Source organism: Podarcis raffonei, chromosome 4, assembly GCF_027172205.1.
Source record: "Podarcis raffonei isolate rPodRaf1 chromosome 4, rPodRaf1.pri, whole genome shotgun sequence".
NCBI lineage: Eukaryota > Metazoa > Chordata > Lepidosauria > Squamata > Lacertidae > Podarcis > Podarcis raffonei.
This window is the reverse complement of record NC_070605.1, coordinates 30,574,914-30,595,865: the sequence shown is the minus strand read 5'-3', so window position 1 is coordinate 30,595,865 and position 20,952 is coordinate 30,574,914. Positions and strand designations below refer to the sequence as shown.

Sequence of the window (20,952 nt, the reverse complement as noted above, 5' to 3'; positions counted from 1 at the left end):
TTTTATCTTATATTTTGGAAATGCACATTTTTCCCTTTAAATTTTTTTGGGGGTCCCAAGAGAGTGGGGCCCTAAGCTGTAGCTTAATTAGCTTATACGTAAATCGGGCACTGGACATCTTTCTTTACTATGTTGTAGGACTTAGGTAGAAATATAGATACAGTATATAAAAGAAATCAAATTTGTCACTGCATCTTTCTGTTTGTTCGCTTAAAAAAGGTAGATTTCCAACGGGGCGCTGAGTAATCCCCCCCCCCACAAAGTGGGCGGAAGTAAGTTTGGGAACCTCTGATCAGGGTGATGGTAATGGAATTAATATTTGCATCGCATTTTTCCAACCACAATCATCGGGCTCAAAGCGGCTCACAATAATCCATAATAGCGTAAAAAACGAAACAAAACAAAAAACAAGCGTCGCTATCGCTTTTACATAAAAACAATATCGTACACAGTACTGTAAAGCGAACAGCGAACTCAGCAGAACTTTTTGTGTGCGAGCGGCGCGCGCACCGCAGAGCGCCCCCTGCCGGCCGAAGCGTCAGCAACGGAGCCCAGAAGCTTCTTAGTGGGCGGGAAGGCGGCAAAGGACAACAAGCCGCTGACGGCAGCGGGTCACGTGACGCTGCGTGGCCCGAAGTTGCAACAGCTGGAGCGGAGCAGATATAGGCAGGAGGGGTCGTTTGCGGCGCGTGGCCGGGTGGGCGTCTCGCTGGAGCCTGGGAGGTCGCTGCTGCTCGCTTCGCGTGAGTGAAAGGGAAAGCCAGAAGGAGGAAGGGCGGGGGAAAGTTCCTTGCAATTAGGGAGATCAATTCCGTAACAGATAGCATTCCCTTGCCTCCTGTTTCCAACCGCCTTCCGTCTCCCCCTCCTTGATTCCCTGCGCGCGTGGAGCAGATCATTGCCGCTCTGCTGCTGTAAATGCACTCTGCGTATGCTCAGAGGCCTTGTTTTTTGTGGGGGCGGGGAAGGATCTGGGCACTGAGTGCTGGTAAAACCAGGCAGTCGGTCCGTCTAGGTCAGTTTTGCTTACACTGACTGGCAACGGCTGTCCAGGATTTGAGGCAGGAGGAGGCTCTCCCCATCGCACTTGGAGGGATGGAACCGGGGACCTTCCGCTTGCAAAGTAGAGGCTTTGCCACTCCTGTCTCAGGAGGTTGTTGCCAGGTGTGTGTGTGTAAGAGAGAGGAGAGATCTTTGGAAGTAGTAGCCGGTTCCTTGGCTGGTAGTAACTTCCTAGTGGACTTGCTTCCTATCAGTTATACCGTCTTAACTCTGGGAGAAGGCTGCTGCTGGCCTCATTGGTGCCTGTATTCGCGTTGCAGCCTGGTGCCGCGGCTGTTTCGCCAGAATTAAGGCCACTGGATTCAATGAGGTTTAATTCCCAGTTAAGTCTGTCGGGCTGTAAGGAGGGCTGCCCGTGTTCTGCTTGTTTACTCTGAAGCAAGTTCAGCAGGACTTTCTTCCCCCACAGAAATGCACACAGGGCTTCAGACACATTTATTTGGGGTTTGTGTGTACGTTTGCTTTAGGAAAAAGCTTCCTTGCGCCTTCTTGCTTTTGTCTTCTAAATAGTGATATATTTGGCAACCTTTGTCACTGCTCATTTCATCTATAAATAGTATATTTTGAAGGGGGCGTTTTTTTATTTAGCACATTATTATCAAACCGTCTTGCCCTGGTGAGCAACCTGGCTGCTCAGTTCTGCACCAGCTGAAATTTCCAAACCACCTTCATAGGCAGCCCCATGTATAGCTCATTGCAGTAATATAACCTAGATGCTAACAGAATGTAGACAACAAAAGTTAGTGTATCCTGGTCCAAATAGGGGTGCAGCTGAGTCACCAGCCAAACCTGATGTAAGGCACTCTGCGCCACCAACGCCGCCTGAGCCTCAAGCGACAGCAATGGATCCAGAAGTTCCCACAAGCTGTGTACTTGTTCCTTCCACATGCGCATCCCATGAAGCTCGAGGTGTTGTACAGTACATGGGATTCTAGATAAGTGGTTCCCAAAATGGGCAGTGCTGCCCCCTAAGGAGGTTGGCGCTGGATCAAGTTAATCAATTTTATGGAATTAGACCAAATAGTTTTAATTAGATTTTGAATAAATGTGCACTTACTTAATTGTTACTGTTTGAATTTTATTGTGTTATCAACTTCCTTAGTGGTTTATGCAAACAGCTATTATGAATATTGTTTTTTGTGGGGTCGGGGGCACTGGGTATGAATTCATGGAACCAAGGGGTTGGAGGCCTGAAAGTTTGGCAACAGACACATACTGACCAGATCCAGACCACTTAGTATTAGCAAGCTAACTGTATCCTGCTCTCTCGGGCTATGCAATTTGATCAGTTTATGGGGCAGCTTATTAACTGCCTGTGTTTAGTCAAGTGAAGTTGAGGCCAAACTTTGAATCTCAGAAGGCTAAAGCTGACCACAATCCACCATAAGCCTATGACCATGTTCCTTCCTCTTTCATGTGCCTTGTTGATGTTTAGCAGCTAGCTCTGTTGCATGCTTATTGCTAATTGGAGCAAATCAAAAGAGCACTGTTCCCGAAACATCACGAGTTCACAATTGTATTTGTGGTGGATGTTTCATACTTCCAAACCATCCTACCCCTGAACAATTCTGAATGACAATTTTTTTAAAAGTTTGTCGCTTCCCATGTTTTTAGTGAAACAGTTTTTTTAATAACCAGCAGAGCAGTCCCAAAGGAGCAACAGGAGGTGTGTGTGTTGGGGGGGGGGGGGGAGAGAGAGACAGGAAATGCTTTTTCTAACGTATACCACTGTGGAGCTGTTACAGCTCAGGATCTGATGCATCTCAGGCTGGCTCAGCCCCTCCATCTCCCCATGACCCCATTTCTTAACTTACTGTGGGCAGAATGATGGTGGCAGCAGCACTCTGTGGGTGGGGGCTAACATAGACGTGGAGATGTTAGGTGTACAGTAGTACCTCCTGTTACAAACACTTCAGGTTACAGACTCCGCAAACCTGGAAGTAGTACCTTGGGTTAAGAATTTTACCTCAGGATGAGAATTGAAATTGTGTGGTGGCAGCAGGAGGCCCCATTAGCTAAAGTGGTACCTCAGGTTAAGAACGAACCTCCAGAACGAATTAAGTTTGTAACCAGAGGTACCACTGTATTCAAATTTTATCCCTTGATGTCCCTGATTATATAAACTTGCCGTAAGTTTGCAGATGATGGGGAACTTGAGCTTTACAGCAGCATATCAGCCTGTCAAACCAAATACTGAAATACCGTGCAATATAAATAGCTTTCAAGAGCTTTTCAGTCATTGAAAGGCTACTCTTAACACTAGTGTGCTAAGTGATTTGGGGAGGGGATTGTTAGAACCCCATATAAAATGACCAGGACTCTGTGATTGTTACCAGAGGCCCTTCATTATGTGCTTCCTCCACGAGAGGTGCAGAGGGTGGCAGCACAAGAACTGGCCTTTTCTGCAGTGGCTCCCTGTTTGTGGAATGCTCTCCCCAGGGGGCTACAGCTGATGCCTTCATTATACTCCTTTAGGCGACAGGCAACAATGTTCCTCTTCAACCAGGCCTTTGGCTGATTAATATTCTATGGCCTTTTAAGTGTGTGTGTGTGGGGGTGTTTTTAATTATTTGTTTTGTGCTTTTATCCTGTATCTTTATCTTGTGAACCGCTCGGAGATCTTTGGAAGAAGGGAGCTGTATAAAGTTAATAAATAATAGTACTAATTATAGTAATTCAATTGTTTGTGTAAATTAAAGGTTAACTATAGAAGCACAGCAGCTATATAATGCTGTAAAAGTGTTTTGCAGATCAAGATTATGTATCCATAGTCTTGTTCAAAGTAGACCTTCTGAAATTAATGATCGTGGATAGGTTAGGTAAAACTTAGTTGAATACCACCCTAAGCCTTTTTTTAAGGCAAGGCAACCTGTTTTACGGGAATTTAGGATCACTATATATCCCTTAATTCAAGCTGTTACTGCTCACTATACATGACATGGCAGCTCCAGGGTGTTTTCTCTCTCTCATATTGACAGCTGTATAGTATAGCTGGTTTCCTTTAATGGAAGTGTTCTCTTCCGCTTTGTCTCCAGTTACTCCTGCTGTGATCCAGTTTTCCGTAATGTATCAAGAACGGGATTCAGCTGCGCAAGAGGGTGCAAATTTGAAGACGATTGAAGAAGAGTACAAGGAAGCATTTGTGTTTGTTAATAAAGCCCTGAATGCAGATGAGCTTGGACAGAAGGAAGAAGCAAGGAATTACTACAGGCAGGGTATTGACCACTTGCTCAGGGGAACTAGCGTCCCGTCCCAAGGTCATGAATGCACCGGGGACCGATGGGAGTCTGCCAGGCAAATGCAGCAAAAAATGAGAGAGACGCTACAAAACGTTACTGCACGCCTAAGCATTCTAGATGAAAATGCACAGCCTAAACCCATTGCTATGTGTCCTCCTATGGAAGCGCCCAGGATATACCCAACAATTCCAGCCAAAGAAAAGCCAGAGAGGCCTCCTGTACCGAATTCACTGATGACTCCATCACACCTGGCTGCAGCAGGTGGAAATGCTGGCTGTACAAGCCAAGGGCAAGCTGCTGTGATGAGTCCTTCATCTGCAATGCCCACTGAGGAACCCCCAGCTTATACACCTGAGGCCACGGGTGGGCACTACACTGTGTCGTACGGGACAGACTCTGGGGAGTTCTCCTCGGTCGGAGATGATTTCTACACGAAATGCACACAGCCTCCACCTGTTCAGTCGTTAGGGGTAGATGCTGATGAACTGATCCTCATTCCCCACGGGGTGCAGATATTCTTTGTGAGTCCTGATGGACAAGTGAGCGCTCCCTCGTATCCTGGATACCTTCGCATTGTGAAGTTCTTGGACACGGATGCTGCAGCGGCCCAGAATCGCCCCCCTGCTTTCCTTCAGGTAACTTTCACATTTTGTTTTGTGTTGCTGGCCACAGCTGTGAAATGAGTGCTAACGGTTCTATGACATGAGTGCTAATGTATCCTTCATTTGAATCCACAGTGTTCTGTGCAAAATGTTATTTTGGTCTTCTCTTTTCCAGGTTTGTGACTGGCTGTATCCTCTTATGTGCAACCAGTCTCCTGTCCTCTCCTGTAGCACAGGAGTCTACATGTTCCCTGACTTGATGTCACAGGTGCCAGGATCCTATGTGGGAGTAGTGTTATCTTCAGAACTTCCAGCTGCTGACAGAGAACTGTTTGAAGATCTGCTAAAGCAGATGTCTGACCTTAGAGTGCAGGTAAACAGTGTTATGCCACGATCCAGAATAATTTCAATGCACAAGTATCACCGGGTGACACTGATGAGCTGTTAAACTGTCTGCTTCATAGAGCACTATAAATGAATTTCAGCGTTGCCTCTGCAAGGATTTACCTTTGGCAATATACGGCATGTTTTATGGTGAGGCTGGGCAACGTCTGAAAATAAATTTACCGTGTGGTGCTGTGAAGGGCAGGGCAAGTAGCCTGATAATGATTTTCCTGCAGGATCAATTGAGCAGACGTAGAGAGGCATTATTGCAGCTTGCAGTGTGTCAGAAGTATCACATCCAGTTCACTTGCTCAGAGTGCAACAATGACTAAGCAAAATCTTAAAATGCTACATATATAGGAAGTCCCTCTAAGATAATTAAGAATCTGGTAGATCACAGTTCATTCGTGAAGTGCAGGGAAAGGTTATCTGAGAGATTATCAGTCTAGTAAACAAGGTCAGTATTAAGAAGGTGGGAAATCTAAACGGCAGGTGTTAGAGGGAGGCATACCTGTAATTATAAAGGCACATTTTTAGTAGTAGTAGTAGTAATAATAATAATAATAATAATAATAATAATAATAATAATAATTTATTTATACCCCACCCATCTGGCTGGACTTTCCCATCCACTCTGGGCGGCTTCCAAAAAAATATTAAAATACAGTAACCCATCAAACATTAAAAGCTTCTCTAAACAGGGCTGCCTTCAGATGTCTTCTAAAAGTCTGGTAGTTGTTGTTCTCTTTGACATCTGGTGGGAGGGCGTTCCACAAGGCGGGTGCCACCACCGAGAAGGCCCTCTGCCTGGTTCCTTGTAGCTTGGCTTCTCGCAATGAGGGAACCGTCAGAAGGCCCTCGGCGCTGGACCTCAGTGTCTGGGTAGAATGATGGGGGTTAAAGCTAATTACCAAAAGAAGTGAGAACATTTGCCATTTGTCTTGACATGTTAAAATGCTTTCTAATCTCTTGGAGAACTGGCCATATGGTGACGGAACAACCTGATCTTGCAATTACTTATTCACCTGTGGGGATGTTTACTAATGCATGAATTCACCTGCATGTGGTTCATGAGAAGGATAATTCTTTCCGCTGTGTGATATTATTGTCTGATGGTGTACAACAGTGCCTAACAGATTCCTTGTTGAGCCTTTGAACTTGTGAATCTATTAATGTCCTTGATATGGTATCACAGGTTCCAGGATCCCATGAGGGACTAGGGTTACCGTCCCAACGCTCAAGATCTTACAAAGAGCTTTTTGAGGATCTGTTTAAACAAAGATCTGATCTCAGAGCCAAGGTAAACTTCAGAGGTGGTGGCAAACTTTTTACTAAGCCAACACATTTTAAACTTTAAGAAATGGAAAATACTTTGTTTTGTGGTATTTATTGAAAAATGTATCTGCCGCCAACAGTGGCTCTTGGAGAGAGAACAAATAATGGAAACGTTGAAGATATTAATCATGTATACTAGTAGCAATCTTGGTTCCCCAAGTGACAGTCCTTGTGCAGCCAGAACAAGGCCCACCCACACATGAGAGTATCTGCAGGGTGGAGGGTCCCTGAGGTTTACAGAAGCACAAAAAATATTTAGTGGACGACCCCTCCCCCCGCAAGGCCCAATGGGTACTGTTGTAGGTCTCAACTAATAGAATACAGTTGAGGTATCAGAAGTTACCAGGGATGAACCAAAACAGATGAAGGGCACAGGCTATGAGAAATGGACCCAAGGCTGGAGAAAACTTCTATTATTTTCAGGGAGAGCAGGTGTGAGCTGAAAGCTAATTAATTCTGCTGCCGATTTCTGGAATAAGTGTGTGACAGAGGTTGGGCTTAACTGGCTCTGGCCTTTGTGCTGTGGTGGGATACAACCCCTTCTCCACTTCCCTGTCTCCAAAGGACACCCCATATTTTACAGAGGCTGACAAAAGGCTACCTATCTCTGTTGATCTTTTTTTTTTTTAAATATTTATTAGCATTTTCAAGAAACACACAACAGACAAAAACAAGAAATAAACAAACCAAAAAAAACACAAAAGTACATAATATTCAAAACTAAACAAAAAATAGAAAAAACACGTAAAGTTTCTGATACTTATTATTCTTAACCTTATTTCTCAGACCTCCTCACACCTCCCCTTCTTGTATTCCAATTTAAATTGTCAGTTCAGCAAGTCCTTAACTTATTTCTTTACCTTAACTTAAACATTTGTTCTAACATACTATTGTTTTGCTTTACTTCTTTTTTCCATTTCCTCAATTTATTTTTAACAGCCTTATTTTCAATTAATTTAAAAAGAGAAAAAAAAAACCAATTTTACCCTATTAATATCACACATCAATACTTATACCCCATTAATTATTCTTAAACCTTTTTCCTAAAATCGACCAAAATTTCCCTTCCACGATTTACCCAATTTCCTTACCATTAACAAAATATAAAAAGCAAATTATCCTTATGTACCCTTTGGATTCCCAACCTCCACCCACCCTTTTCCCGGTTCCAGTCCCCAACCAATATCCATCAGTCTTTATGTTATTAATTTAGCCTGGAGATCTCACGTCCGAGGCCCTTGTATCTCTCTCAGTTCCTTTCTGCCGGTCTCTTTGATAGTCCTTGATGTTAAGCCCCAAGTCTCGGAGGGGCTCCGGCCCAACAGAATCCATGTTGCTTCCAGCCAGTCCTCCATACTTAAAAGCAAAGCCTATGGGGTGCTCCAACTCTTGTTTCAAATTTCTTTCAAATCCAAATGTCCCCAAAGCTCCAGCTTTCACCTTCAACAAATTTGTAATCCTCAGGTCTTCAGATCTCCTCCAAAGGGGATCTCTCCATTTTCCAAACTCCCATTCAGACCAGGCTTTCCACATCCAGTTTTTATTGTCCTTTTTTATCATCATGTCAGGCCTCATATTGTAACTCTCCTTTAACTCCTGCAAATCTCCTGCTCCTCCTTCATTTTCTTCAAAAACAGCATATTGCTCCATCATATCTACACTTTCAGTTTCATTTATTTGTTCAGTTGAACAGGCTTCCTGTTTCAAATCCTTATCAGGCTCTAAACTGTTGTTTACTGTCCAGTATAGTAGTGATACCTTTGTAGACAAAGCATTGTATTCATCTTGCAAGTTTCCCAAGAGAACGAGTGCTCTGTCCAATTCTGCTTGGAATTTACATACTCCAACCATTTTTGTGATGTAATGTCCCTATTACCCCTCTAGGGGGATTTTAGATCCTTGATGTTCCTTTCAACTCAAAACCAAAAATCCAGTTATTTTGTATCAGCCCTCCTTATTTTCAACAAGTTATACCAAGTAAACCAGCAAAAACGGTAGAAACAATGTTCTCTTTTTCCAGCTGACAACTAGCTGACTAACAGCTCACTTGACAGCTGTCAAAATCTTCAATGCAACAGGCTTTCTCATAGGACGTTCCCGGGTCTCGGGGGGTGGGTGAAATTTCAGCTCCCAAAATTCTTTTTATCCTCCAGTAAATCTTCTTATAGTGTCAAAACCGTGAAGTCAGGATCTTTCATTGAAAAACAAGAAACAGATTCTCTCGACCTTAGCTGCCCAGTCCTTTGCTTTAAATTGTTTACAAAGAGGGGGGGTGGACTTCCTTTTTAGCCCCTTCCCGCTCGTTCCAAATCCAGAATTAGAAATTTTAAAGTTCCAATCTCCGTATTACTCACGGGTTTATGTTTTGGAGTCCAATCGGTCTTGGAAGAAGTTGGCGCTCTCTGTCAATGGCTTGCGGCTTCACTCCGTAGGCGAGGGAGTACTCTCAGCACCACGCCTCACCCTGCCTCCGTTCCGAAGCCTTTAAAAAGGCTCCGTCGCGGATTGGGGGGGCGCAAATGGTGCCCGCCGAGTCTCTGTGTTCACAGGCATCCGTGCCTGTGATTTTAAGGGTCTCCGCTTCGCCGCAGCGGGCAGACCCAGACGCTACGGAGCCGATTCCCTCCGGAGCTCGGAGGGAATCCGCCATTAAACAATGGCGCCAACCCGGAAGTCTATCTATCTCTGTTGATCTTTGTGCTCCCTCCTCATGCTAATAGCTTCAAAGAAGATACAGTCATTTGTTAAATCTCATTTCCCATGATGGCCAAAGAAGTAAACTGCTTTTAAGTGCTTATAAACCCGGACATTACATTTTTACGAGTTTTTAATTGTTGAGGAATTAATATTTGCAAGAACCCTGAGGGAGTTCTAGAACAGCTATGGTTATTTAGATCTTAACTTATTCCCTTTTTTAAAAATAAAGATTGTGACATTGTGGGTTACGATATCTTTTAACACTGTCAAGAATGTTCGAATGGCTCGAATTTTACAGTACAGTACCATCCAGTTCAACATAATGTAATGTTTAGGAATAGATGGGAAAATGGGAACAATATTACGGCTGGCTTTGTGAGCTCTAGCTTAACCTAATGCAGAACTTCTTAAGAACTCGGAGTATATTCATAGCAACTGTACATAATGGCATGACTTAACAAAATGGATTGAGCTTTGGCCTGTGACTCATTTTAGTAGCTTAGAGGGGATCAATCAGAAATACACACCAGTCGCTTATATTTGGTTCCTGCTGTTCACATGAGTGTAGGCTATTTTAAGTCTCAAGTGTGTATGTTAGGCAATGCAGACGAAATAGGATGTCAAGCTAGAACCTGGAGCGGATGTCTCAGGATTGCTTTGGTTCACTTTAATGCAGTAGTAGCCATCCTGCTTATACTTAGGGACTGATTTTACAATGTCATATTGTTTCATAAATGCATAAAAGATGCTACACAGAAAATGCAAAATCCATATCAGTTTTGCATTCTAATGCAAGATGCTTGTGTACTTGCTTGTGTGAAATTTCTGTGCAGAGAATTGAACCTTACTAATTCCAAAGTGATATAGAAAGTCTGGAGCTGTGATGATAACATGCCTGTGATAATACCTTCATTTGATCACTTGGAATAATCCTTCATAGTAATCTAATGTGAAAACAAGTTATGTTTAATGTAGTTGTTTCCATCTTCGTTATTGCAATCTTTTAATTCATGGGGTGGTGTTTGGTTCTGAATCCCAGATATTTTGCCTGTTAGTTGGGTGTCTTCTCTAAGAAAGGACCCATCACATGCTCAACTTTGTCTTGTTTTGGCAGTAACAATGTGTAAAACTAAGAAAAAACAGAATGAATGCACTTTCGTTGTTTGTAAATCTGTATGGGGAGGAGGAGGGGTAAATCCAGCCCAGCTCCCAAAAAGCTTCATTCTTTCAGTCTTGCCGTCCTGAACAAAGAGAAGCAATGTAAAGACACATAACAATACAGAATAAGGAGAACTGTGTTTCCCCTAAAAATGAAAGGGAGTGGTAGACTTGGGCAACTTTCCTTCCTGATCAAATAAATATGAACATATGCATACCCTGCCTGTCTGTTGTGCAAAATGTTCTCAAAGGCGAATAGAGCATTAACTATAATATAAAACCATTCTAATTACCGGTATATTAACTGAAGTGAAAAGAATCAGGGGTGAAGAAACCCTAATTATCTCTCCAAAGAGGTACATGTTGGTCTGATCTCCAAATGCCAATAAGGCAGGAGCAACAGTAATGTTCCTGTGCATGTAAAATAGGCTGGAATTAGGTGTCCAGAAATGACATTTTCTTGCAGATGAATAAAGAAACTGATGCATTTTGGTTGTTGTTGTAAAACCTATAATTATCTGCGAGAAGATGGAAGCTTTAGGGTCACAGTGTGCATTTCTTTGTTGAATATCACGGTGGCCAATTTGACATTTAATTGCTTTATCTTAGCTTTTGATCTTGCTGTGTATATATATGTGCTTCGATCTTGCAGCCTGCAGAAGCTTCTAGTGATGCGATTAACCTGGCCGAGACTGTACGTATTGAGCCAGCGTCTGAAGAGAGGGAAAGAGAGTTACCTGACTGGAGTGAGAAAATGGCCCATGGAATCCTAACAGGTACCCTTAGGATTGATTCTCTAGATTGATCCTTGGTAGAAACCCTGTTCTGGTGTTTGGGCTTAAAGCTGTACTAACCGACATGGTGCCATTAAATGTTGTTGGACTCCCACAAGCTGGTCAGCATGTTCAAGGGTAGGTGTTGCAGCCCAACAACATCTGAAAGACACTGTTGGCTCCAACCCCAGTGTCCACATGCAAATCTTCTCTGTTTTCCACACTCAGCATGCAGAGGTTGGAAGTGGAGCTGGTGCGTGCAAGGATTGTAGGGGCAGGCTTTGTGTGGATGCAACTGTCACAGCTTCCAGCCCACCTGTCTCACCTGAATTGGGCTAAAGCTTCTCTTCATTCTGGCAGCATAGTGAAATTGTCTTCCAATCTGAAATCATAAGCTATTAATTTCAGCCACTTCCATAATATAACTTTGCATGAGAATATATTCTGTAAGAAATAGTTTCATTGTCTGTGTTTCCTGATATATTAGTTTTATTCAGCACTCAGGTAGCAGAAAACTAAATGGTTCTACCACACATTATATCAATTACATGGATTGACCTGCGGTCAAGTTCTGCAGTCGAAAGGTTCCATCTTGTTGATAGAAATATTTTACTACTTGATAGGGTACAGTCCTTTAATTACATCCTGTTAGTATGTCTGTGTTACTTTCAGGTCTACATGGCTCAGAAGTAGAGAGTAAAAGAATGTAGTATTCTTATTCTTATTATTATTAATGTGACTTTTTCAGGATATTAATTACATGCAATTGTTTGTTTAAACTTTGCCTCTTGATAAAAATACTAAATTCTCTTAAAGATAAATAGTAAGTTAATTCCCTGCCAGGTAGATTCCCAAAAACCAAATGGCAACTCAAAATAAAGCTCTTGAGATAAGCTCTAGAAGATGTTATAGTTTGTCCAATCTCCAGCAGCTAGAGTTACTCAGTAATTATGTAACGGTTGCTAAAAACAACAACTTGTTCTTTGTTTTGCCAGCTTAGTGTAGTTTGGAGATTTTCATCTGAATTATGCTGGTGGATGAATAAACTGGGGGCTGAATGCAAGCTAACTTAAATCCTGTTTACATCTGATGCAGCTCAAAGTGGTAGAATTCTACACTGCACCACATTAGACTACTGGTTGGGAGGGGGAATATTTTATTTAATTCTCTGCCATGTTGACCTGCTTGGCAAAAACCCACTCCTCTTGTTCACCACATGCATGAAGCTCCCGAGGGAGAGAAAGAAAGAGCGCACATTCAAAAATATGAGGCACCCAGTGCAATTGGTCTGATATGGTAAAGGTAAAGGGACCCCTGACCATTAGGTCCAGTCGCGGACGACTCTGGGGTTGCGGCACTCATCGGTGTACAGCTTCTGGGTCATGTGGCCAGCTTTCCTATTTTCACCATTGCTGAAGATGGAATTGTAGCTAATTAAGAGGATATGGGAGACTCACCAGTTTGTGAGCTCACGCTGTATTTTCTTTTTTTTAGCTTACTAGCATGAACTTAAGTGGGTAGGAAATGCTGTCCTATAACATGATAATGTTGCTGCATCCATCAATCTGTTCTTGTTTCCTTAAAGGAGCATCCTGGGTCAGCTGGGGCCTGGTCAAAGGAGCAGAATATACCGGGAAAGCAATCCACAAGGGAGCTTCCAAACTAAGAGAGCACATGCAGCCAGAGGAAAAGCCAATGGAAGTCAACCCAACCGTGGCTAAAGGGCTGCATGTAGCCAAGCAGGCTACAGGAGGAGCTGTGAAAGTCAGCCAGTTCTTAGGTGAGATGTGAGCAACCAATTTCCTTGAAAAAGTAGTGACAGGAATTGATATGCTTTGTTTGTTCAGGCTTTTTTTTTTTTAAAATGGACAGGGAATAATGTTGATTTTCTTTTTCATTAAGTTCTCTTAATGCCAGTGTGGTGTAGTGGTTAAGAGCGGTAATCTCGTAATCTGGGGAACCGGGTCCGCGTCTCCGCTCCTCCACATGCAGCTGCTGGGTGACCTTGGGCCAGTCACACTTCTTTGAAGTCTCTCAGCCCCACTCACCTCACAGAGTGTTTGTTGTGGGGGAGGAAGGGAAAGGAGATTGTTAGCTGCTTTGAGACTCCTTAAAGCGAGTGAAAGGCGGGATATCAAATCCAAACTCTTCTTCTTCTCCTTCTTCTTTGGGAGAGAAACGGACTTCATCAGGTTTAGGCTCTTTTTTTAAAAAAAATAATGCCTTAGCTCGCTGTATGTTTTTAGTTATTGACTCATGTTGTCGATATGGTTTTTTTTTACATTTTGGAATGGTTCGTTATATATATCAACATATTTATATGTTCACGGTCTTGGAATCGTATTGGATGAAGGGTGGTATACAAATTCTTTAAATTAATCACCCTTCAGAAGTCTTCCTTGCCACGGCTTCATTAAGAGCCAATATAGACAGTAGAAATAATAATAATAATAATAATAATAATAATAATAATAATAATAATAATAATTAATAATTTATTATTCATACCCCGCCCACTCTGGGCTGCTTCCAACAAAGTATAAAAATACAGTGGTGTGTTAAACATTAAAAGCTTCCCTGAACTTCTGAAGGGCTGCCTTCAGATGTCTTCTAAAAGTCTGGTAGTTGTTCTTCTCTTTGACATCTGGTGGGAGGGTGTTCCACAGGGCGGGTGCCACTACCAGCAGATGCATCTGCAATTTCCTCCAAATATAATTGTTGTGGGAAAAGGAGCCATTAACATAAAATTGGCTTCATGATCCTCAACAATTCATTGAATTCACTTGCTTAATCTATCTGACCAGAACATTCTGTAACCTATAAATTATCTTAATGCTTTCTGTTTTAGTGGAAGGTGTGTGCTCTATAGCAAGTTCTGTGGGAAGAGAGTTAGCCCCCCATGTCAAGAAGCATGGAAGCAAACTGGTTCCAGAATCCCTTAAGAAAGACAAAGATGGAAAATCTACTTTCGATGGTGCTCTGGTTGTTGCAGCAAGTGGTGTTCAAGGTAGCATGAAAATAACGCTTCCACAATGTGTGGTGCAAGTTTTTATTGAACGTCATTTGTTTGCTACCTTCCGGTTCCAATACGCTAACTCTCCTTGCAGGGTTTTCAACAATATGGCACGGTTTGGAAAGCGCTGCAAAGTGTATTGCTAAAAATGTGTCTAAAGAGACGGTTCAGACTGTCAAGTACAAGTAAGTTAACGTTTCCTCTACTCTGCAATAAATTTTGGTGATGCATGAATACCAGGGAGCCTATGCTACATGCATTAAATAAAACTTGCTAAAAAGTAAAAATGCTTTGCTATTGTTGGAACCAAACTAGTCGAGATGGTCACAGTTGCATGTATCTAAAAGTGGAACTTTCCCAGTTACATAGACAGGGAGGAGCAAACAAGGAGGAGTGTGTAAGGGAAGGAGCCACCTTCACTTGCTTTCCCTGCAGATCCTATCCTCAACACACACTTGCTACTGCTGTGTAAAGGTCAAGCAAGTGCAGGTCACTTCTAGTTAAGGGGCAGCTGCACCCCTAAATTGGATTTTCAGTTCATTTTAGGTCTTACCTAAATGCAGAGAGGGATTGTTGCCAGGCCGATTCCATCTGAATACAGTGGTACCTCGGGTTACATACGCTTCGGGTTACAGATTCCGCTAACCCAGAAATAGTGCTTCAGGTTAAGAACTTTGCTTCAGGATGAGAACAGAAATCGTGCTCCGGTGGCGCAGCGACAGCAGGAGGCCCCCTTAGCTAAAGTGGTGCTTCAGGTTAAGAACAGTTTCAGGTTAAGAACAGACCTCCAGAACAAATTAAGTACTTAACCACTGTACTCAGTTGGATGTATTTCAGTTCTTGGAATATGAGTGGTGCTGAAATTGTAAAGGGAAGCCTCTGTCTATATAAATTAGGGTTGCCATATTTCAAAAAGTGAAAATCTGAGCTTTTTAAAAAAAGTTTTGCCCAATTTTATGTAATTATCTGTAACTGCATAGAGTCTAATTTTGGGTTGCTTTCTGAAGTTTGAGTCTTTTTTCTGGGCTAAAGAAAAAGGAAACACATGTACTAGCCCATTAGTTCAGCAAAAAAAATAAATGTTTGCAGTCAACATTGGAGCAAAATGCAGTAGGGAAATGTCAGGCTGCCAATTAGACTTCTGAAAATAATTTCTGTTTTATTTTACCTATAAGGATCCAAGGATTTACTTGGTACTTACTCTGTAATTCTCTTGGTTTGAAGCTCACCTACTCTGTACTACATTGTTTTCTGCCAAAATAATGGTATATCTCCATGAAATATTTCTCCTTGGCAAGTTTGAAGAACCATGTTCTGTTTGTACACTACTGTTTGTGTTAATCTCTTGTTCTTATTTTAGATTTAAAAGTAGGGGAAAAGGAGATGAGTCTTCAGTTGCCACTAAGAGTGAAAAGCAATAAGTAACTTGCAGTTATCTCCAACTATCTAACGATTCAAGTATTCACCCCATCTCCTGTTTCTGTAAGAGTATAATAGAAAACACATCCTAATGAAATAAGTAGACTTTTTCTTCCAAAAGGCCACATCAAAAATCTGTTTCATACAAGGGGATTGTGGTTTACCAGTACTTTAAGATGTGTGCAATGAACCCTAGTAGTATTTTCATTAGTATGGCAGATGCATCTCCTATATATGATCATTTTTATTGTGTTTCTCATAATAGGCAGCTTAATTTTTTTAAGTGTGTGTCACCATAATGCATACCTAGCAAAATGATCTTCAACCTGGAAGAACCCAACCCTCTACAAATCCTAAACTCTGGGCATTTAAAAGGGTCCAGAAATCTTGCAATGCTAATTGTTCACTAACAATAAATAGCTGCACTAGAATATGAGAAACAAGCTCCAAATGTAGATCTGCATTGCCTCAAAATATTTTAAGTTCTTGGCACTTTTTATATCCACCTGCATTCAATAAATATTTTTATCATGTAAACTCCTGCCCACTGTTGGTTCTGCATAGTTTTGAGATGGTGTGAATACTCTTGTTCCTTTGGGCACAGCTTGAGTCAGTTTTCCTTTCTTCTAATATGGGTGTTTATGACTAATGTCATGGGGAAACTAACAAAAATGAAAATCTTTTGCTGTCCAATTAATTTTACCAGATTTGTCGTGTTCGGCAAATAATTCCAAGGCTGCTATGCTGTCACATTGTAAGAAATACAGTATTAGAGATTCTTTTCCATTCAGTTTTAATGTGTGTTCTGAAATAGGCAGATTACTACTGTGTTTGGTCAAGACCTGTATTGATTATGCCAACAGCAATCAATGTTTCAAAGGGAGACTTCAGGTTTTTGGCTTTAAAATTTAGTTGGCTGCTGTAGTAGATGAGCAAAGGATAGCTTCAGCATTTTTGTGTACAGTATTGTTACTCTTTTGCAGCTAGTTAACATGTAGGATTTTAGCGTTTTAAGTAGTAAGCTGTATTATTGCCCTGTTTGGTTACTTTTTTTTAGAATTGTTTGCATTTTTTCATATGTATCAGAAGTCCCCTTTGCATAGTTTATCCCAGAGTGGCACGTGAATAAAACTTGATTTAAGCTCGGCAGGATTCCTTCATCATCAATCCCAGCTGATAAAATGCTTTTCTAATACATCACTGGAATGGGGTTGAAATACCTGCTTAGTTCTTCTCAACCAGAAGGAAAGTTTATCCTCGTATAATTGTGGAAATTGAGTAACTAAATAACAAAGGAAATAGCTTTGTGCAGTCATCATTTAAGCATATACTAAGAACTTAAAGTGAACTTTGAGCGTTGTACGGGGCCACTATCAACTGTTTTGTAATTTCTGGTTGGGTTGGGAGATTCTTAATTTTTTTCAGGGCAAAAATGTAGATTTTCAGACTTATTTTTACAATAAAATGTATTAACTTATTTTAAAAATTCTTAACATTTTAACAGCAGTACTTTAACTATTGTAGGGATAACCTATTGAACCTGGAGCTTTTAAATTTCTCTTTGTCACAGAGCACATGGTATAACATGGTTTAGTTAGCAGCTTCAGCAAAAAATCTGTTTTATGTGGTAATTCTGGGGAGACGAAAGCTTTATCTATCTACCAAGTGTAAGCACAACTTTGGAATTTGCGTTGAAGGCCAAGTAAAAACTGAAGCAAGAGACAAAAACTGGGACAGACTAGCAGCCCTAAAACATTAAGATTGTTTTCGCTAATCTTCTTCTGTGCTTTGGGAAGTATGCTGATTTCAGGTTTTCCAAATTAAATTTAAGCAGCTACTTGGGAATGAGGGCATGCACACAAAGATTAAACAACAATCATAGCATTCGTGTACAAATGAGGAAACTCTATTGACATGCTCCTTATTTGCATTAAGGTACGGGGATGATGCGGGCCATGCTACTGACAACGCAGTGAGTTCTGCTATCAATGTTGGTGTGGCAGCTTTCAATATCGACAATATTGGAATCAAAGCTATAGTGAAGAAAACTGCAAAGGAGACAGGCCATGCTGTGTTGGATGAATATAAAATCATAGAAAAGAACGAGAAAAAAGAAGATGGATATTGAAGACACTGTGTGAATAAATTACCCAAAGCCTTAATTTATTACATAATTTATTTAAAGAGAGTTGAACTGATTAACAAGTGTTGTATTTCTAACTCCTAAGATTGCTGGACTTAAATATATCATACCTGGGAAGTCTTTTAAAATGAGTTTTTGGAATCTCTAACTCCAGTATTATTGTTAGAGCTAGATGATGGAAATGAATTTGCATTAGAATTAAACTTCCACGAGGAGGGCTTAAATGCCTTTTTTCAAATAAATGTAGAAACTAGATTCCAGCTTCATGTATAGAGGGACTATTTTTGTAACTATTTCTAGACAAAACATTTTCAGAAAGCTAATGATTTGAATAGTGGCTGAAACTGAACTTGTCTGATCAAATAGTATGCACTCTTTTTAGCTTTAAATAAACTGACTAGGCTTGAGCAATTCCTCCTAAAAACTAGTAAAATCCAAACTCTTAAGACAAACCAAAGACTGGAATACTGCTATTTCCTGAATTAGTGTATCAGAGTCAACCAAACTTTGGTGTAATCCTAGGTTTCATTGAAATACATGGCATTTTTTTGCCTACTCCGGTAGCAAGGACTTGGATTCATTGCACTTTGTGTTATCCAGCCAGTGTGTGGGAACAATGTTTGCTCTGAGACCACTAAAGAAAAGGTTGGGCTCTGTAAAAGCTTTAATGGTTACCCTCTGTATTTGTTATATAGAATTGCTGCACTGTAACTTGTCTTACTGGAAAGCCTGTATTCAGAAATGATTATTGCTGCCTTGTGATGGAATGCAATGCATTTCATTTTAAGATATTCAACTTCACTCCCCATCATTACCTAGGGATTCATCTGCTATTAATGTGGGAATTGTGAGTCCCTTACTATGCTTGCTTCAGATTTTTTACTTCAATTTATGTGAAGTTTTGCAGATATTAAAAATTGTAGTGCTGTAGTCTGCAACAGAGAAATGATGGCACTTTGGAGGGACACATCCACTGGTTAAGAAGCTAACTACTTGAAATGTTGTATGGATTGAAAACCATAAATAAACTTTAACATGCATGTTTTGGTTAAGTGCATTTTTTATTTGAATGAAAGTTACAGGGAGAATTGATTGAGAAGTAGTAGACGGCTATTGCATTTTGTATAGGTGGACTAGGAAGAATTGCATTTCATTTACACACGTCTGTCACAATCCAACATTTGCATTTCCCCCCTTCTACATAGGCAGAAGAGAGGGGAAGTTGCCCCTCCTGATTTTTTACCATCTCAGTAAAAGTTGCTTAGGGACGCGGGTGGGGCTGTGGGTTAAACCACAGAGCCTAGGACTTGCTGATCAGAAGGTTGGCGGTTTGAATCCCCGCAACGGGGTGAGCTCCCGTTGCTCGGTCCCAGCTCCTGCCAACCTAGCAGTTCGAAAGCACGTCAAAGTGCAAGTAGATAAATAGGTATCGCTCCAGCAGGAAGGTAAACGGCGTTTCGGTGCGCTTGCTCTTGTTCACCAGAAGCGGCTTAGTCATGCTGGCCACATGACCCAGAAGCTGTACACTGGCTCCCTTGGCCAATAAAGCAAGATGAGCGCCGCAACCCCAGTCGGTCATGACTGGACCTAATGGTCAGGGGTCCCTTTACCTTTACCTAAAAGTTGCTTATGTGGGTAGAGCGTGCTACATTCCCTGGAGTAGCCTAGAATGTCCTTCCAGAAATCTTTTTATTGTACATTCCTGTTGACTTGTGTTCATGCTGCCTAGAGAGGGCAGTCACATGTGATGCAGCTTTTAATACTGTTTGCACCTGCAAAGGTTTTGGAGTGGTCGCATTGCTTCAATTCCAATATACCTATTCACACAGGACATGAACTATGGCGCTCCCACAGGAAGCAGTGATATCAACCAACTTGGAGGACTTAAGTAAGTCAAGGACTAGACAGATTCATGGAGGAGAATAATTAACTGGCTTGATCCAGCAGGGCTCTTACATTCTTAGTGTGTATCTTGTAACTTCCTGCTTGGAAAGCCTTAGCTTTTTATACCATGAATCTTTGGTGATGGTGGGGTTTGCCTTACTGTAACTAATGTAGCATTGGGGAAGCATCCTAGAGCAGCTAAGAATAATGCCACTGCTAACACACTGGGGTGTCAGGAACATGTTGTAGAAAACACCTGTAATAAAGCAAGCTGGAGGCTGCATTCCAGCCGTTTTTAAAAATGCATTGCCTCAAAATGAGTCAAGCTATCAAACTTAAAATACCCCTAGTTGATTTTGCATGTAGCGGCAGGGCATAGCCATGATGCCTGCCTAGTAGCCACTGATTTTGTTGTTTAGTCGTGTCCCGACTCTTCATGACCCCATGGACCAGAGCACGCCAGGCACTCCCCTCTTCCACTGCCTCCCACAGTTTGGTCAAACTCATGCTGGTAGCTTCAAGAACACTGTCCAACCATCTCGTCCTCTGTCGTCCCCTTCTCCTTGTGCCCTCCATCTTTCCCAACATCAAGGTCTTTTCCAGGGAGTCTTCTCTTCTCATGAGGTGGCCAAAGTATTGGAGCCTCAGCTTCACGATCTGTCCTAGTGAGCGCTCAGGGCTGATTTCCTTAAGAATGGATGCCACTGACAGCCGCCTCTTTTAACCATCCTTTTAAAGCCACCCAAGCTGCTCGCCATCGCTGCCTCCTGGGGGAGTGAGTTCCGAAGATTAATGTGTGTATCTGAAGAAGTGTGCATGCACACGAAAGCTCATACCAAGAACTAACTTAGTTGGTCTTTAAGGTGCTACTGGAAGGAAAAAAATTTTTTTGTTTTGACTATGGCAGACCAACACGGCTACCTTTCTGTAACCCCTCACTTTGTCGTTTTAACAACCCCTGGAGGGCAGCAGCAGGATGGCCAGAGCTGCAGTGAACTCTAAAGCCTCCTTTCAGAAACTAGGCACCTGAAGGGCTCCGACGAGCTCCTTTTAAAACTCCAGCACAAGCAAACAGCTGCTGCTGCTGCTGCCACCGCTTTGGCAACAATTAAGAGGCGAGGATCCCTCTTGAAACGCCCCCGTCAACAAATCGCGCCTCTGCAGACGAGCGCATGCGCGCCTTCCCCTGAGCGGCGCCGGCGCCCTCTGCCGATCGGTCGCACGCTGACGTAAACCCGAGAGA

General features: G+C 41.9%; 1 protein-coding gene across 5 annotated transcripts; it reads left to right on the top strand.

Moving 5' to 3' along the window:
- Positions 1–543: 543 nt before the first annotated feature.
- SPART (spartin) lies at positions 544–18,865 on the top strand. Of its 5 annotated transcripts, none has more exons than XR_008330151.1 (10): positions 544–743; positions 4,098–4,936; positions 5,079–5,276; positions 6,483–6,587; positions 11,130–11,253; positions 12,836–13,030; positions 14,099–14,257; positions 14,358–14,448; positions 15,624–15,745; positions 17,618–17,679. XR_008330151.1 is itself a non-coding variant. In XM_053386051.1 (10 exons), exons 2-9 carry the CDS (start codon positions 4,127–4,129, stop codon positions 15,682–15,684), a joined length of 1,743 nt encoding a protein of 580 aa, XP_053242026.1. In that variant the 5' UTR covers positions 544–743; positions 4,098–4,126; the 3' UTR covers positions 17,618–17,724. The 5 variants fall into 5 exon arrangements, 4 of the variants coding, with proteins under 4 accessions (XP_053242026.1, XP_053242025.1, XP_053242027.1 ...); XM_053386051.1 differs by having other exon boundaries at positions 15,624–15,684; positions 17,618–17,724; XM_053386049.1 differs by lacking the exon at positions 15,624–15,745 and having other exon boundaries at positions 577–743; positions 17,618–18,865.
- Positions 18,866–20,952: the final 2,087 nt, after the last annotated feature.

Bases quoted from the DNA above. Each gene is read 5' to 3' on its own strand.
- SPART (XM_053386049.1), top strand. From the start codon at position 4,127: ATGTATCAAGAACGGGATTCAGCTGCGCAAGAGGGTGCAAATTTGAAG. The intron at 5,277-6,482 runs GTAAACAGTGTT...ATGGTATCACAG, and splicing joins TGTCTGACCTTAGAGTGCAG to GTTCCAGGATCCCATGAGGG. The intron at 14,258-14,357 runs GTAGCATGAAAA...CTCTCCTTGCAG, and splicing joins TGCAGCAAGTGGTGTTCAAG to GGTTTTCAACAATATGGCAC.